The sequence below is a fragment of the Leptodactylus fuscus genome, chromosome 1, assembly GCF_031893055.1.
Source record: "Leptodactylus fuscus isolate aLepFus1 chromosome 1, aLepFus1.hap2, whole genome shotgun sequence".
NCBI lineage: Eukaryota > Metazoa > Chordata > Amphibia > Anura > Leptodactylidae > Leptodactylus > Leptodactylus fuscus.
Genome location: NC_134265.1, coordinates 261,029,779 through 261,049,421, shown reverse-complemented (window position 1 = coordinate 261,049,421; position 19,643 = coordinate 261,029,779). Strand labels below are relative to the sequence as shown.

Here is a 19,643-nt window from a genome sequence, read left to right as displayed (position 1 = left end):
TGCAGCACCAAAAAGGGTAGCTAGAGGCAGAGGCAGAGGTCAGCAGCTTAGGCGAAGCCAGGCCACACCCGGAATCTCCCAAGATGTTCCAGTTCGTACCCAGCCCCGAAAAACTCCCACCTCGAGGGCACGTTTCTCGAAGGTGTGGAGTTTTTTCAAGGAATGCGCCGAGGACAGATATAGTGTTGTCTGCACAATTTGCCTCTCGAAATTGATTAGGGGCTCTGAGAAGAGCAACCTGTCCACCACTTCAATGCGCCGTCATTTGGAATCCAAGCACTGGAATCAGTGGCAGGCAGCAACGGCAGGACAAAGGCCGCCTGCCGTTCACGCCACTGCCACTGCCTCTGCCACTGCCTCTGCCACTGCCACTGCTGACTGTGCTGGCGATGCACTCCAGAGGACGAGCCAGGACACCACTTCATCTGCCTCCGCCACTTTGTTGACTTCTACCTCATCCTCCCCTGGTCCTGTCTTATCTCCTTCTCCTGCACCATCAAAGGCACCATCAGGCGTTTCTTTACAACAACCCACCATCTCTCAGACATTGGAGCGGCGGCAGAAATACACTGCTAACCACCCACACGCGCAAGCCTTGAACGCCAACATCGCTAAACTGCTGGCCCAGGAGATGTTGGCGTTCCGGCTTGTTGAAACTCCCGCCTTCCTGGACCTGATGGCAACTGCGGCACCTCGCTATGCCGTCCCTAGCCGTCACTACTTCTCCCGGTGTGCCGTCCCCGCCTTGCACCAGCACGTGTCACTCAACATCAGGCGGGCCCTTAGTTCCGCGCTTTGCACAAAGGTCCACTTGACCACCGACGCGTGGACAAGTGCATGCGGACAGGGACGCTACATTTCACTGACGGCACACTGGGTGAATGTAGTTGAGGCTGGGACTGCTTCCCAAACTGGCCCGGTGTACCTCGTCTCCCCGCCTAACATTCCTGGCAGGGACACGAGAAGAACACCCCCCTCCTCCTCCTCCTCTACCGCCTCCTCCTCCGCCACCGCCTCCTCCTCCGCCACCGCCTCCTCCTCCGCTGTTAGATTGACCCCAGCTACGAGTTGGAAACGTTGCAGCACTGGCGTTGGTAGACGTCAGCAGGCTGTGCTGAAGCTGATCAGCTTGGGGGACAGACAGCACACTGCCTCCGAGGTGAGGGATGCCCTCCTCGATGAGACGGCAATATGGTTTGAGCCGCTGCACCTGGGCCCAGGCATGGTCGTTTGTGATAACGGCCGGAACCTGGTAGCAGCTCTGGAGCTTGCCGGACTCCAACATGTTCCATGCCTGGCCCACGTCTTCAACCTAGTGGTGCAACGTTTCCTAAAGAGCTACCCCAATGTTCCAGAGCTACTGGTGAAAGTGCGGCGCATGTGCGCCCACTTTCGCAAGTCGACAGTAGCCGCTGCTAGCTTAAAATCTCTCCAGCAACGCCTGCATGTGCCACAACACCGGCTTTTGTGCGACGTCCCCACACGCTGGAACTCAACGTTTCAGATGTTGAATAGAGTGGTTGAGCAGCAGAGACCTTTGATGGAATACCAGCTACAAAACCCTAGGGTGCCACAAAGTCAGCTGCCTCAGTTTCACATCCATGAGTGGCCATGGATGAGAGACCTTTGTGACATCCTACGGGTCTTTGAGGAGTCCACAAGGAGGGTGAGCTCTGAGGATGCGATGGTGAGCCTTACAATCCCGCTCTTGTGTGTTCTGAGAGAATCCCTGATTGACATCAGGGATAACTCAGATCACACAGAGGAGTTAGGGATAGCATCCGATCCGTCACAGCTGGAGAGTAGGTCCACACATCTGTCCGCTTCACTGCGTTTAATGGAGGAGGAGGAGGAGGAGGAGGAGGAGGAGGAAGAAGAGTTGTCCGATGATGTGATGGTGATACAGGAGGCTTCCGGGCAACTTCGAATCGTCCCATTGTTGCAGCGCGGATGGGTAGACATGGAGGATGAGGAGGAAATGGAGATTGAACTTTCCGGTGGGGCCAGAGGAGTCATGCCAACTAACACTGTGGCAGACATGGCTGAGTTCATGTTGGGGTGCTTTACAACCAACAAGCATATTGTCAAAATCATGGAGGACAACCAGTACTGGATCTTTGCTATCCTTGACCCCCGGTATAAAAACAACATCTCGTCTTTTATTCCGGTAGAGGGGAGGGCCAATCGCATCAATGCTTGCCACAGGCAATTGGTGCAGAATATGATGGAGATGTTTCCAGCATGTGACGTTGGCGGCAGGGAGGGCAGTTCCTCCAGTAGGCAACCAAGTTCTCACCGGTCCACACAAACGAGGGGCACACTGTCTAAGGTCTGGGACACCTTGATGGCACCCCCTCGCCAAAGTGCCGCCACGGAGGGTCCTAGTGTCACCAGGCGTGAGAAGTATAGGCGCATGTTGCGGGAATACCTTTCCGACCACAGCCCTGTCCTCTCCGACCCCTCTGCGCCCTACACGTATTGGGTGTCGAAGTTGGACCTGTGGCTTGAACTTGCCCTATATGCCTTGGAGGTGCTGTCCTGTCCTGCCGCCAGCGTCCTATCTGAGAGGGTGTTCAGTGCAGCCGGTGGCATCATCACTGACAAGCGCACCCGTCTGTCAGCTGAGAGTGCCGACCGGCTCACTTTGATAAAAATGAACCACCACTGGGTAGAGCCGTCATTTTTGTGCCCACCTGTGTAAAGCACCCCAACATGAAACTCCATGTCTGTACTCAACCTCTCCAATTCCTCCGCATCCTCATACTCATCCACCATAAGCGTTGCACAATTCTGCTAATACTAGGCTCCCTCCACCCTGATTTCCCCCAACTCTGCTGGTTAGAGGCTCCCTCCACCCTGATTTCCACCAACTCTGCTGGTTAGAGGCTCCCTCCACCATGAATTTGCCCAAACTGGGCTGTTTAGAGGCTCCCTCCACCATGAATTGGTCCAAACTGGGTTTTTTAGAGGCTCCCTCCACCATTAATTGGTCCAAACTGGGCTGGTTAGAGGCTCCCTCCACCATGAATTGGTCCAAACTGGGCTGGTTAGAGGCTCCCTCCACCATGAATTTGCCCAAACTGGGCTGTTTAGAGGCTCCCTCCACCATGAATTTGCCCAAACTGGGCTGTTTAGAGGCTCCCTCCACCATGAATTGGTCCAAACTGGGCTGGTTAGAGGCTCCCTCCACCATTAATTGGTCCAAACTGGGCTGGTTAGAGGCTCCCTCCACCATTAATTGGTCCAAACTGGGCTGGTTAGAGGCTCCCTCCACCATGAATTGGTCCAAACTGGGTTTTTTAGAGGCTCCCTCCACCATGAATTGGTCCAAACTTGGCTGTTTAGAGGCTCCCTCCACCATGAATTGGTCCAAACTGGGCTGGTTAGAGGCTCCCTCCACCATTAATTGGTCCAAACTGGGCTGGTTAGAGGCTCCCTCCACCATGAATTTGCCCAAACTGGGCTGTTTAGAGGCTCCCTCCACCATGAATTTGCCCAAACTGGGCTGTTTAGAGGCTCCCTCCACCATGAATTGGTCCAAACTGGGTTTTTTAGAGGCTCCCTCCACCATGAATTGGTCCAAACTGGGCTGGTTAGAGGCTCCCTCCACCATTAATTGGTCCAAACTGGGGTGGTTAGAGGCTCCCTCCACCATTAATTGGTCCAAACTGGGCTGGTTAGAGGCTCCCTCCACCATTAATTGGTCCAAACTGGGCTGGTTAGAGGCTCCCTCCACCATTAATTGGTCCAAACTGGGCTGATTAGAGGCTCCCTCCACCATTAATTGGTCCAAACTGGGCTGGTTAGAGGCTCCCTCCACCATGAATTGGTCCAAACTGGGTTTTTTAGAGGCTCCCTCCACCATGAATTGGTCCAAACTGGGCTGGTTAGAGGCTCCCTCCACCATTAATTGGTCCAAACTGGGCTGTTTAGAGGCTCCCTCCACCATGAATTGGTCCAAACTGGGTTTTTTAGAGGCTCCCTCCACCATGAATTTGCCCAAACTGGGCTGTTTAGAGGCTCCCTCCACCATTAATTGGTCCAAACTGGGCTGGTTAGAGGCTTCCTCCACCATGAATTTGCCCAAACTGGGCTGTTTAGAGGCTCCCTCCACCATGAATTGGTCCAAACTGGGTTTTTTAGAGGCTCCCTCCACCATGAATTTGCCCAAACTGGGCTGTTTAGAGGCTCCCTCCACCATGAATTGGTCCAAACTGGGCTGGTTAGAGGCTCCCTCCACCATGAATTGGTCCAAACTGGGCTGGTTAGAGGCTCCCTCCACCATTAATTGGTCCAAACTGGGCTGGTTAGAGGCTCCCTCCACCATGAATTGGTCCAAACTGGGTTTTTTAGAGGCTCCCTCCACCATGAATTTGCCCAAACTGGGCTGTTTAGAGGCTCCCTCCACCATGAATTGGTCCAAACTGGGCTGGTTAGAGGCTCCCTCCACCATTAATTGGTCCAAACTGGGCTGGTTAGAGGCTCCCTCCACCATGAATTGGTCCAAACTGGGTTTTTTAGAGGCTCCCTCCACCATGAATTGGTCCAAACTGGGCTGGTTAGAGGCTCCCTCCACCATTAATTGGTCCAAACTGGGCTGTTTAGAGGCTCCCTCCACCATGAATTGGTCCAAACTGGGTTTTTTAGAGGCTCCCTCCACCATGAATTTGCCCAAACTGGGCTGTTTAGAGGCTCCCTCCACCATTAATTGGTCCAAACTGGGCTGGTTAGAGGCTTCCTCCACCATGAATTTGCCCAAACTGGGCTGTTTAGAGGCTCCCTCCACCATGAATTGGTCCAAACTGGGTTTTTTAGAGGCTCCCTCCACCATGAATTTGCCCAAACTGGGCTGTTTAGAGGCTCCCTCCACCATGAATTGGTCCAAACTGGGCTGGTTAGAGGCTCCCTCCACCATGAATTGGTCCAAACTGGGCTGGTTAGAGGCTCCCTCCACCATTAATTGGTCCAAACTGGGCTGGTTAGAGGCTCCCTCCACCATGAATTGGTCCAAACTGGGTTTTTTAGAGGCTCCCTCCACCATGAATTTGCCCAAACTGGGCTGTTTAGAGGCTCCCTCCACCATGAATTGGTCCAAACTGGGCTGGTTAGAGGCTCCCTCCACCATTAATTGGTCCAAACTGGGCTGGTTAGAGGCTCCCTCCACCATGAATTGGTCCAAACTGGGCTGGTTAGAGGCTCCCTCCACCATGAATTTGCCCAAACTGGGCTGTTTAGAGGCTCCCTCCACCATTAATTGGTCCAAACTGGGCTGGTTAGAGGCTCCCTCCACCATGAATTTGCCCAAACTGGGCTGTTTAGAGGCTCCCTCCACCATGAATTGGTCCAAACTGGGTTTTTTAGAGGCTCCCTCCACCATTAATTGGTCCAAACTGGGCTGGTTAGAGGCTCCCTCCACCATGAATTGGTCCAAACTGGGCTGGTTAGAGGCTCCCTCCACCATGAATTTGCCCAAACTGGGCTGTTTAGAGGCTCCCTCCACCATTAATTGGTCCAAACTGGGCTGGTTAGAGGCTCCCTCCACCATGAATTTGCCCAAACTGGGCTGTTTAGAGGCTCCCTCCACCATGAATTGGTCCAAACTGGGTTTTTTAGAGGCTCCCTCCACCATGAATTGGTCCAAACTGGGCTGGTTAGAGGCTCCCTCCACCATGAATTTCCCAAAACTTGGCTGTTTAGAGGCTCCCTCCACCATGAATTGGTCCAAACTGGGCTGGTTAGAGGCTCCCTCCACCATGAATTTCCCAAAACTTGGCTGTTTAGAGGCTCCCTCCACCATGAATTGGTCCAAACTGGGCTGGTTAGAGGCTCCCTCCACCATTAATTGGTCCAAACTGGGCTGGTTAGAGGCTCCCTCCACCATGAATTGGTCCAAACTGGGGTTTTTAGAGGCTCCCTCCACCATGAATTTGCCCAAACTGGGGTGTTTAGAGGCTCCCTCCACCATGAATTTGCCCAAACTCTGCTGGTTAGAGGCTCAATCCACCCTGATTTTCAAAACAAATGTTGGTGCCAACCTCAACTTACTACAAGGGCCAAATTCACTGCTGGTGACAAGCTCTCCTCACTGCAAGTGCCAAATACACATGTTTCAAGGTGTTTTCCTACTGTCAGAGAGGTGGTATTGAGTGTGTAAAGTGTGTAGTTGTTAGGCTGTGATGTTGGGGTAATAGAGGGTCTTTGGTGTGTTAGATGCCCCCAGACATGCTTCCCCTGCTGTCCCAGTGTCATTCCAGAGGTGTTGGCATCATTTCCTGGGGTGTCATAGTGGACTTGGTGACCCTCCAGACACGGATTTGGGTTTCCCCCTTAACGAGTATCTGTTCCCCATAGACTATAATGGGGTTCGAAACCCGTTCGAACACACGAACATTGAGCGGCTGTTCGAATCGAATTTCGAACCTCGAACATTTTAGTGTTCGCTCATCTCTAATTAGAACCATTGACAAATGCCCGTCATCCATTAATCATCTAGTCTTTCACCAAAACCCAGCATATCAATCTGCATATAGATAGGTTAGGGTCACCTGAATCAAGTAGGGTTTTCCCACTGTGAATTGGTGCCGAGATATAGCTGTTTCTGTCAATATGCAAATTAGCTCTTTAAACCAATAAGTGTTTTCAACACTCTTGTTGTTCTTAACAGCTCATTGTATATTGACAAATATGACAGTATCTTGGCAACCGAGAAACAAGGGGAAAATGCTGTTTTAATAAAGTGACCTTAACCTATCTGCAGGGCTGGATTGATATGCTGGGTTCTGGTGACAGACTCCCTTTAAAAGAGGCCTTGTGAAGACAGCATGGCAAAGTAATACATTGAAGGATACATCCAGCTTCTCAAAGACCACTTAACTTATTCCTAGATCAAATGGTGGCGTCTACTACTAGTGTATAAGGGATATACACAACAGCAGCACAATGACTTTCTGAAATGTCAAAGCACAAATATCAGACAAGAATAATGATGGCCATAAAGATGAATACGCTGTATGTTCATTTGACTACCCCCTAGTATTACGTCCTTAAGATAGCATCACCTGGGTCTGATCTTTGACAAGTTCAGGGTTATCAGGACATTGTGTGGATCCAAATCATAATTCACATTGTAAGTGGTTGCACAGTTGTATACATACTGTATGTTAGTGACATAAAGGAGAATTTAGATCTCACGACTTCTTATTAGAAGAATGCTTCCTGCCTCCTAGGCCTGGATGCTTTCCTCTATTTGTACTGCTTGCTTTGCTACTCCGTGCCAAAGCCTCATCACTTTCACTACTCTTGTAATCGCCACTGAACGCTCAATGAAATATACACTTGTGATTTTGCTACTGTAAGAGTCTATTAGATCCCAGCAGTCATAAATCCAGTCCTTAGCAGATTAGAAATAAATTGGCAGCAGCAGCAATAGCAGTCCTTTATAGCATTAATACAAGGCAAGGCAATCTGCCGCTAGTAGGAGTTATATAAACTATATACAGTACTTCACTGCTTTGTTTATTGCAAAGCAGAGAGGAGCCAGAGGATGAAGGGAGTCATCCATCGAGAGCAAAGAGGGTGGCGCTGAGTGATGACATATTTAATGGAAAAATCCTATACATGCATAGGTTCTGGTGCAACAAACTGACCAGGGGATATCCAATGTTCCGTTACCATGGGTGGGCAATTTTTTTTTTTCTTACAATCTGGCAGCAGTTAGGAGCTTGAAGAAGTTTTCTACAAGCATTGGTCCAGCACAACGGTATAGGCACTCACAAGAAATTTAAGGAGATGAGCTGTGATGTTAGCTCCATGTGAGGAAATGGTTGAAGGGGGGAAAAAAAAACAAAAAAAAACCCTGCACTCCACTGGGAGCACCAAAATGCAAGCATATTTTAAGAAAACGCTTTTAAAGGAAAATGACAGACCTGATGGCAAGAAGAAAGGAATGTGTATAAAACTGTCACATTGCTCTTCAAGACACCATGTTCAGTGTATATACATGGAGACTCCCTTTTGATGTGATGCATGAAGACATGACATCTGTCACACATTGGCAATGTTGTAGTTGTGCCACAGGAACTATACAAATAATAGAAAGAGCGACCGTGAATTCCACCACCACAAATGATCTCACTGCTCCAGAGCAGAGTTAGGGTAGGCAATAAATGCAGCAACACCTGCACCGTTTTGCACTTGTAAGAGCGCCATTAGAAGCAACAGAGTGAGCGACACTCAGTACACCGAGTACACTCAGGACACCAAGTACACTCAGCATAGCTGGCTAGTCAGGATTAAAGACTGTGGAATGTGTAACATATTATCTGACTGTATAACTAGTAACTCCAGCAATTCAGCATAATATTGTGTCATGCTAGAAAAACCCTTGACAAACTTCACTGGGGTCATGCAGGCACTTTGAGAGTAGACATGCCATAACAGAATGCAGCAAAATCATATTTTTTGAAAATCTAATGATTTCTCAAAACACATGTCTGGACATATCCAGCCAAGAGAAAAGCGTAAGGACGCACACATCTGTAGGGTCCTAAAAACGTGCAGCCCCTCAACATGCATATGCACTATGCAAATATAGCAATGCACTTCACTCCTGAATGTTCTTATGTTAACTATAACCATGGGGTTTAAAATAAACATCTGTAATATTAGAAAATGGATGCTCCCAGGTATACACAAGGCCAACGATTCATCTATCTCCATAGGAAAAAAATAGGCTGAAAAGGAAAAAAAACAACAAAAAAAAGGTACTGGCTCAGCAGGCAGGCGCGTGCTCAATCTGCACAGAATCTAAATATAACTCCAGAGAGCAGCAGCAGCAGGAGAAATGGGCAAAACACAGTCAGAGTAAGGAGCTTATCAATCAGAGATAATCCTTCACGACACGCAGAGGTGAATACCGTCTATGAAAATATGCACCTTGCATAGCTTCAGCGAGACAAAAATATTACAATACATTGAGCGGCAGGGGACGACTCATTAGATTCCACATCAGTAACACAATTCAGATTGCATCACATGTTTCTGACAACGCTGCACATCGCTTCAGTGTTCAGAGCAGTATCCCCTGCAGTAATGGATGATTTCATGAACCAAGATAGAAGCAAGCATGTTTAGAGCTATATCTAGAAAGCCATTGGGTGATTCATTTAGACCTGTCATCAGGATTTCCCTTTATAAAATAAATATAGAGGGGTAGAAATTATTTCTAAGTAACCTTTTCATTTTATAAATTTGTCGTCTATAAAGAGTCCCCAAATTTTCATTATAAAATTGCAGAAGTCTAGGGTAGAAAAGAACCGGTCACGTGCAGCTTTTTAGCCAATCATAATACATAAGCAATTACTAGTATAATGTGATACGTAGTCTATGGATACTAGGGTGACGCACCAATAACCAGACATGGTCCCATTCCGAGAATTGCCAGTCTGATGAGCACAATGAGTGAAACGCTTCACATTTACCAAAACTGATTAATACCTGACAAGTCAGTCACCTATTGCATCCGAAAGAACACCACATTTCAACAGAAAAGGACAAAGTTATTTCAAAGGTTTCCAAAGAAAATAAAAAATCATAAATAAAAGTCAACTCATTATAATAGTTTACTATATCCCCTAAAATAAACGTGTCTTTGTGGTGAGGGTCCAATAAGATTGGTGGGATCCCCACCGATTAAATGAATGGTGCTTTATGGGAGTTGGTCATGTGTCCTGCCCGCGTGTGGTACGGAGGTAGCTGAGGGCTTTGCTTGGCACCTCTTTAAGGTTATAATAACAGTGGTTTTACGCATTAGGCAAAACAGTGCAGTTATAGAAAGAAGGTCAGATCAGAAGAATTCCATGGAGAAAAAGCTATCTACAATGGCTGCTTTTCCACAAATCCCAGTATTATCTGTCAGCCACAGATGGGATTCCTCATTGAATGCTAATACTTTTCTTTTTATGTGCAAACTGTATAGTGGGTGCACCCGACAGGCAGCTAGCTACATACATACATACAACCCACACTGAAGAAGAGATGGAAGGATCACTCATTTATCAACACATCAAGAAGTGTTCCAGCAATTGTAACACTACATGAGGAAAAAGCAAACAAAAAAAAGCTACTTGCCAATTTTAATAAAACCTTATCTAGGGAGCCAAATTGTATTTCTACCCCAAACAATTCTAGGGTTCATATATCAGCAGTGTATGCTGAAGAGGCAAGAATGCAAAGTGAGTCAACACAGGGTAAATCCCATAAGGCGTCACATATGATCATCATAAAATCATGAAGAGACCCCATCTGGATGTGAGACTACATGATGCATGTACAATACGACTCTGATAAACACCTGCAAAATGAGACATCACATTGTACATTATATTTATAAACAAATAACCCCCCCTCCCAAAAAAAAAAAAAAAAAAAAAAAAAAAATTTATACATACATACACACACACACACACACACACACACACACAGTACAATGACCAGCTAGAAAACACGAGGTTTAAAAGGAAGACGCCCAGGTAATGCCAATCGCTGGCAACATTCCCTACAAACATCAGTGAGATGGGACAGTTCCTGATCTTAGATGGAACATCTAGTGATAAAGAGATCTCTCTTCTACCTAAGAAACACGTCACGCTATGATCTCTTTATCGGGAGCAGAGTATCAAGTGGCCCATCCATTAGATGTGGACAGAAGTAGTATATCACATATAGTGTTTGTGCCAGTGTTGACATGAGTGTCCTCAGTTTTTTGATGAAATCTTTACACAGAACATCATATAGTGTTCCAGAACCAGGAGTGCTACCACACTTAGGGCATTTTACAACTGGGTTATGCAATCACCAAGAGGCAGCAAAAATGCAATGTTATATATACCGTATATACTCGAGTATAAGCCAAATTTTTCAGCACAGTTTTTGCGCTGAAAAAGCCCCCCCTTGGCTTATACTCGAGTCAGCAAAAAAAATTAAAAACATTTTTTGTTAGCAGGGCGGGGCTACTATGACCAGCCGCAACATCAATGTATAGACTCTCCCATGAAATAGTGAAAAAAAAAAAAGGAGCTTTAAAAAAAGTTTAAACATTAAAAGTTCTAAATCCCTCCTTTCCCTAGAATACATGTAAAAGTAGAAGATGAAAGTGAAACACAAACACATTAGGTATCCAGTGTCTGAAAGTGCCCGGTCTACTGAATATAGGGTATCTGCAGTGCTCCTGTTCCGTCGGGAAGGGGTTAATAGGAGCACTGCAGATACGCTATATTCAGCCAGGCTGAATTTCAAGTGGGGGAAAAAAATAAAACAGTCCTCAAGCTCAGGGAAGGGGCAGACAGACAACCAAAACACCCCCTCCCCTTCCCCAGCACCCAGCATCTACTGCACTCAAAAACTCTGACCATTTTCATTTTTGAAATTTTCCCGTAGCTGCTGCTGCATCCCCCCCCCCCCCACTTATACTCGAGTCAATAAGTTTTCCCAGTTTTTTTGTGGTAAAATTAGGGGGGGGGGGGGGTCGGCTTATACTCCAGTATATACGGTAATATAATAATATATGCGCATTTTCTTTTACCTGCTACGACTCAACATGTACATTTTTGTCTTGCTCTGTTGTTTGTCTGTTGTTGTTTTTTGCCTTCAATACTAATACACTGTCTCCCACACTGTACACTCCATTCAGATTACATACTGGTGCTGTCATACACCTATATGCAATGGTATGTTCTTTAAAATGATATTGGTCATCAAACATTATATTTTTGTCCAAAACCCACTATGTGACTGTTATATATCTCATATAATTTGCATTGTGATAAATGACTAGATATTGTCTATCATGTGGAGGTCTGTCCCCACCCAGCCTCTTGAAATAAGTAATTTAACAAGACAGTGGAATCCAACATTACCTCTCCTTAAATAAAGTATTAACTGGTGGCTACAATCAATCTATTCTACCTCCAACTTTACCTTGAGGATTCATTGAAAGAAAAATTAAGCAGAAACTGACCAAAGTGCTGTCTGGGCCCAGCTATATACTGCTCTGCATACACATCACTGTGATGTGAATGAGGCTCTATACTAACTGCAGCTTGCTTTACTGCAAACTGTCTTGGATATTTCTTTAACATCATTAATAAGGGGTTAAAACCCAAACCATATTGTGATGTACAGATGCAATTAGCCATGTGTTATTATTGCTTAGGCTAGCGAAAATATTCTAATTGTGCCGGAATCAATGGAGCAGCACCTATTAATTGATGTAAAGAGCTGGACTTATTGGAGGTGGTGAAAGGTCCTCTTTAAGCTACAAAAGGGCAGGCTCAACCAATTTAGTCACTTACAATGCACTTAGGATCTAGTAATGTAATAATTTCAGATAAAGTAATAATGTAGATAATGACATCTAAATTATAAAGTGTATTTCATAAAAATATAGCTCTATCATTTACAGCATTTAATAGGATCATGCTTATTCTTGTATAAGAAAAGATCAGGTAAAGCAGACTGCTGTGAGTCTTCTCAAGAGCGTTTCTGCAAGAACAATTGTGATAAAGCAAAATCGTGCACATTTCTCTGGGTTTCTAAAAATGACTGGTAGCAAAAATAGCAGCTCTCATTATACCACAGTGCTGTGAAGACCCACACAGATCTATTTCAGATGCAGCAAGAAACGCTATATATATGAGCCTTCTTTCCCCAAATCCTCTGTTCTCTAGCCTACCCAAGGTAGTAATGGGTTTATTTTGAAGATGAATCATCTAAAGAAAGCGGAGCCTGTTTGTACATACACATGATGAATTCCAAGCTTTCAGAATTATTTCGCCTTAAAGCCAGGAAGATGGAGATCTCCAACCCCGAAGAATTCTACGGGCTCCACTGTTAAACACAGCGTGCCTTCATGGAGCAAGTTCATTTGTAAATAATGAAGAGGAATGTGATTCAATTAAGCTCTGACCTATTTTTCACAACATATCACAGTAGCATCTTCCTCCCATTTTGCAAAATGCCTCTCACTCTGCCTCATACCACTGCCCACTAACATGCCCTAAGCCAAACAAACCTTAGCCAACTCTTCCTATAGATATCTAAATGCACATGCAAAAGACAGTGATATTTTGTGTTAGCCAATGAGACATAAGAATAATCCTAAGGATTGGCCATTGGCAGAAAACTTCTAAAAGCAGTGACCTGTTATTTAACTTCTTTTACATACTGGGCACCTTGTAGAAGTTTTGGAGCTTCATACTGTGGAGCTGCTAGGTGACTGTAGGATGGAACAGTATGTCAAAGTAGGAGAAAGCAAAATTGGAAAACCAGAAGAAAGGAACACCCTGGCTACTACTGCTAGTACTAGGGCATCTCAATAAATTAGAATATCATCAAAAAGTTATGGACTTTTGCTCAGTGCTCAAAGGAGTTTTCAGATGAAAATAAATTTTGCATTTCATTTGGAAGTCCCAGAATCTGGAGGAAGAGTGGAGAGGCTGCTGTACACAATCCAAGCTAGGAGGTCTAGTGTGAAGTTTCCACAATCAGTGATAGGGAGCCATGTCATCTGCTGGTGTAGGTCCACTGACTTTTATCACGACCAAAGTCAGTGCAGCCATCTACCAGAAATTCTAGAGCTTCAGGCTTCTCTCTGCCAACAAGCTTTTTGGAGATGGAATTTTTCTTTTCTTTTTTTTTTTATGTAGATTGTATAGAGCTCACAATGTACATTTTTCCCTATCAGTATGTATTTTTTTTGAGTATGGGATGGAAATCCATGCAAACACAGGGAGTACATACAAACTCCTTGAAGATGTTTTTTTTGCCCTTGGCAGGATTTGAACCGAGGACTCCAGCACTACAAGGCTGCAGTGCTAACCACTGAGCCACCGTGTGGCTTCCAGAATTTTTAATTTTCCAACAGGACTTGGCACCTGTTGACATTGCCAAAAGTACCAATACCTGGTATAATAACCACAGTATCACTGTGCTTAATTGGCCAGCAAACTTGGACGACCTGGCCTGACCCTATAAAGAATCTATGGGGTATTGTCTAGAGAAAGATGAGAGACACCAGACCCAACAATGCAGACAAGCTGAAGGCTGCTATCATACATCCTGGGCTTCCATAACACCTCTGCAGTGCCACAGGCTGATCGCCTCCATGCCACATTGATGCAGTCATTCATGCAATAGGAGCCCCCACCAAGTATTGAGGGCATTTACTGGACATATTTTTCATTTGGCCAACATTTCTGTTTTAAATCTTTTTTTTTTTTTTTTTTTTTTTACAATTGGTCTTATATAATATTCTAATTTTCTGAGATAATGATTTTTAGGTTTTCCTTGGATGTAAGCCATAATCACCAACATTAACAGAAATAAACACTTTAAAAAGTTCCCTCTGTTTGTACTGACTCAATATATGGGCTTCACTTTTTCAATTGAATTACTAAAAATATTTATGCTTGTCCCAGATCAAGCATAAATATTCTGAGATGTCTCAAATAGGGAATAATCTGGGTGCTTAACAAAAAATAAAAAGTCCACATAGATAAACTATCCATGAAAAGCATACGATACTCACCGGATAACATCTACATCCCTTATACCCATCAAACACAAATAAGCATAAACATGCCAATTGCTATAGGCCCTTAGTCACCTATAGTTGCACCTTTATGCCGATTTGTATTGGCTGCCAGCTACACAGTGACTGCCACATGTCTCTTTTCATGAAAGGAGGAAATAAAATGCTCTTTCCAGATGAGGTACACTAAACAAGTATCTTGTACAAGTTTATATGGATAACAGTAAATGATCTGTTTTATCATATAACCCTAGAACCTAGAGGAATTTAGCCTTTGAAAACCTATGTAATAAGCATTAGTATAACATCAAAACCTCATTGCTGAATAATACTGTAAATTACTACATTTCTCTCTTCCCTTCCAAACCTACAAACCTGACTACTCTTAACTGTATACTTACCTGGCACACACTGGGAATGTATATAAGGTGTTAACCAGCAACTGCATAAAGATATAGGGGGACATTTACAATTGCATGTGCACCACACTTCTGTCACTGAAAAGCTGTAGATTAAAGGGGTATTCCCAACTCGGATGTTCACCAACTTGCAGGCTGTATGCTCTTTTTACTTCCTGGTTTTCTCGGTGAATTGGTGGGCAGGGTTTCACTTGTTCTGCTAGCTCTCTTCATAGCAGTACATGTTTGCAGTCAGTAATGAGGGATGGTTGTAAATAAGTTAGCACAGTATCACTGGAAGATGCACAATATGTAGCAGAGCTGGATTTGATAAGGGATGAGAATCCCAAATTTACAAGCTACAGGACCAAGAGTCAGTTTGCAATAAACTCCGCTTTAGGTCTGTGTTACATGCAGAGGTAACAAACTCCCTATCTCAGCCCTTATCAGCTAAATTTAATTAGCCGACCTGATAACTGGAAGAGGGAGATAAACAGCTCAGAAATACAAGCTTGCTCTGAGCACTCATCTCCCCCACCCTCCTGAGGGCAGAGAGCTACATAATTTATCCAGAGCGGAGAGATAAGATCATCCCCAGGTCCGTGGTTGTGGAAACGAGTGTAAACAATGAAGTGAATAATCTCATATAGTAGCCAAACTAAGCAGTTTTGCTGAAGCAATGTATATAGTATAGGAAAAGTCTTAAATCCACATAAGCTAGCAGTATAGATAGGATCCTGATGAGATGGGACAACCCCTTTAAGCTCAACACCACAACAATAACAATGTGTGACTATTCACTCATCAATGCCTCTTTCATCATTTGTGGTGGGCAGGCTTTAGCAAAAGGGAAAGAGTGTTCTATGGACAGACAATCACTAAAATTTACTGCATACATTGGCTCAAATTCTAATGCAAATTTACATGGAAGATTTCATCACCTGGTGCCTCTCATTCTAACATATTTAACCAAGAAAAACATTTCTAAATCTCCCCATACTTTTGAGAAAGGAAAAGCGTCAAAGTTGTCTATGACACTTTCAGAATTCAATCAGAAATGTATTAAATTTCTCTGCTGTAATTTGTAACATTTTATGGTGTAAAATGCATATCCAAACATTATATATATTTATTATATAAGTTTGTGTGTTTAAGTATACCACTATTTAATAATTGTACATGTAAACTGTTGAAAGGTACTGATTCTCCTTCTGGGGGGGAAGGAGGGGGTCTATTAAGCAAAGCAAAGCTGTCCTCCATGAAAACCTCTCTCTAGTGCCACCTATAGGTATCCTGTAAAAACATGGGAACAAGTGAAGGTGAGCTCAGCATATTATGATACATACCTCTTGCAGAAAGCTTTTTGGTGTTGATAATTTTGGCTGCATACTCCTGTCCTGTAGTAATCTTCATGCATCTTTTCACCACAGAGAAGGCTCCCCTGGAAAACAAAAGCACGTGGGTCTTAATACTTCAGTGTACAACTTCTTTGGGCTGAGATCAGATTCCACCACTCTGAAAGAGTTTGCAATAAAACAGTAATAGGGTGCATTCACACTGAGTAAACGCTAGCTTATTTTGTAGAGTAAAATTACACTTGTAAATTTTGCTATCCCATTGACTTCAATGATATTTTTTTACAAGTGTAAAAATACGCCTGTAAAAAATACGCCTGTAAAAATACGCCTGTAAAATATCATTGAAGGGTGCATGCACACTACGTAACGCCGGGCGTGTATGAGAGCCGTACACGCCGGCATTACGGCAGACTGCCGAACACTTCCCATTCACTTCAATGGGAGCGCTCGTAACAGCGGCGTTTACGAGCGCTCCCATTGAAGTGAATGGGAAGTGTTCGGCAGCCCTGCTGTAACGCCGGCGTGTACGGCTCTCATACACGCCCGGCGTTACGTAATGTGCATGCACCCATAGGCTGCAGATGAGCAAATGTGCTTTTCAGATGGAAGCTAACCTCTCCTAGTGCAGTGCAGCTATCCAGGCAATGAATAATGTCATACACACACTCATACATATCTCTTTTATGCTTTAATAATTCAGGTCCGTGCAGGGGCTATCTGCTTCGGTTAAGAATCATTTGGTGACTGTCTTGTGATACACCATGAAGAAAACCAGTCTCCCCCACTAAATGCCTTGCGATCTATTTCCCGATGACTGTACCTTAGAATAAAGTGATCTTTCACACTCGGATAACACACTGAAGCAATTAAGCCGCCGCTTAAAAGGTAATGGTTATCCTACGTAAAGTGGGACTTGTTACTATCATGTCCTCAGGTTTCACCGAGATCAGATAGACTCTCAATAAGGCAGATGCACTGTTTAATGGAAAATATAGTAGATGTATTTTTTGACTCGCGTTACAAGATACACTTGGGCAACAATTTATGCTGTGATAATCGAAAATTGTGAAATCCAAGTCTACCTTAGAACTACTAAAATGTCCCATACTCCAGAAAAAAAAAATTATAAAAAAAAAAAAGTTCCCATTAGGTCTTTGAGTAGTCATCTTGTATACTGCCATATCTTAATTTTATCGGTTTCTGAGAGTGTTTGCTATGGTTATTGATTTGGTTGCAGTTTTTACGTAAAAGTTGTATTTAAAAGTATTACCTATAAAAAGGCGATCCTATTGAAAAACATCAAAACCACATTCATTTTATATTTCAACTATAAAGTGAAAACATAGCCTAAAATGCTACAATAGAAACAGTACATAACTATAGTCAGTACAGAGACAAAGTACAATATTATATTGCCAAGGCATACATTAGAAATAACTCAAATGATGGTGTGGTTAGATAGAAAGTCTAAATGAAAATGTAAGCCAGTGATGATAAAGACCACCATGTCCTAGTGACCTACTATCATACAGCATCTGTGTTGCTAAAGCCACTCATAGGTTCACATTGTCACATAGCAAAAAACAAATGGCAAGGATAAAGAAAGGTCTTGGGTATGTAGAGGTAGCTAAGGGTATACTTTGCATACGGTGTCTGTTTAATTTAGAAGGAATTCCGTCTTTTATCCATACACAAATTACTGAAGAATGCACTGGGGACGTATTTATAGTGACAGAGCATTACTATTACATCATTCAATGGCTCTCTCCCCTTTTTGAAGCCCTTGTTAACATCTGCATCCAGACCATTCCATTCCCCTCTCTGCATGAAAAATGCAGAGAAAAGCGCTGCAAGCAGTACTTTTAGAGCGGAAACCGTGCAAAACCATATGGACCCCATTACAGTCTATGGGGTCTGCAGTTTTCCTACAGTAAGGTTTCCTAAGGTTTTTTTTATGCGGATTAGGTTTCTATTGGGGGGGTCCCCCAAAGCGGATTCCCAGAATGGAAACCCATGCGCAGATGTGAACCGGGCCATAAAGTATAACGTCGCTTGAGCTTGCTCCTGACATTTCGAAACTGCACAGCATAGGCACCTCACGTCATCAGACACCTAGAGGAGAAGCAGTTCAGTAAAGGGATTGAAGTGCAGCCTAAGAAATATAAAGCTGAATGGCTTCTCTTCGTTTTAAGTGCCGGAGTTCTTAACCCCTTCCCGCCGATGGCATTTTTTGATTTTCGTTTTTGACTCCCCTCCTTCTAAACCCCATAACTTTTTTATTTCTCCGCTCCCAGAGCCATATGAGGTCTTAATTTTTGCGGGACAAATTTTTCTTCATGATGCTACCATTAATTATTTTATATAATGTACTGGGAAGCAGGAAAAAAAATCAGAATGGGGTGGATTTGAAGAAAAAATGCATTTCTGCGACTTTCTTACGGGCTTTGGTTTTACGGCGTTCACTGTGCAGCCAAAATGACATGTCCCCTATATTCTGTGTTTCGGTACGGTTCCAGGGATACCAAATTTATATGGTTTTATTTACATTTTGACCCCTAAAAAAATTCCAAATCTGTGTTAAAAAAATTTTTTTCTAAAAGTCGCCATATTCCGACGGCCGTAACTTTTTTGTACGTAAGTGTACGGGGATGAATAGGGCGTCTTTTTTTGCGGGTCCGGGTGTACTTTTTAGTTCTACCATTTTCGGGAAATGTTATTGCTTTGATCACTTTTTATTCAAATTTTTATCAGAATCAAAACCGAACAGGAAAAATATTTTTATAGATTTGTAGAGCGGGCGATTTTGGACGCGGGGATACCTAACATGTATATGTTTCACAGTTTTTAACTACTTTTATATGTGTTCTAGGGAAAGGGGGGTGATTTGAACTTTTAATTCTATTTTATTTTTTATTTTTATTCTTTTTCTTTTTATTTATTTATATTTTTTTTAACTTTTTTTTTATTTTTTTTTTGCATTTATTAGACCCCCTAGGGATGTTGAACCCCAGGGGGTCTGATCACTAATGCAATGCATTACAATGCTAATGCATTGCAAAAAAGCATCCTTTCTTTTGCAGGCTGCATAGACCAGCCTGCAAAAGAGAGGATTTGCAGACAAGCCTGGGAGCCTGTACAAGGCTCCCGGCTGTCATGGCAATGGGACGTCAGCCCTGGAGCATGCTCCAGGAGCCGGCGATCCCGGCCAAAATGGCGGCGCCCATGCGCCGCCGGGAAAATGGCGCCTCCGACCGCGGCGCCGGAGGAGTTAATGCCTCCGATCGGTCCGGGGACCGATCG

The 19,643-nt window shown here is 44.0% G+C and overlaps 1 protein-coding gene across 36 annotated transcripts in view; it reads right to left on the bottom strand.

The window, feature by feature from the left end:
* CAMK2D (calcium/calmodulin dependent protein kinase II delta) overlaps window positions 1–19,643 on the bottom strand; it is a 191,630-nt gene that overhangs the window by 158,675 nt on the left and 13,312 nt on the right. For all 36 annotated transcript variants that reach the window (XM_075286413.1, XM_075286447.1, XM_075286430.1 and 33 more), the window contains exon 2: window positions 16,332–16,426. In XM_075286413.1, the coding sequence (XP_075142514.1) occupies window positions 16,332–16,426 (95 nt within the window). The remainder of the gene's footprint in view (window positions 1–16,331; window positions 16,427–19,643) is intronic.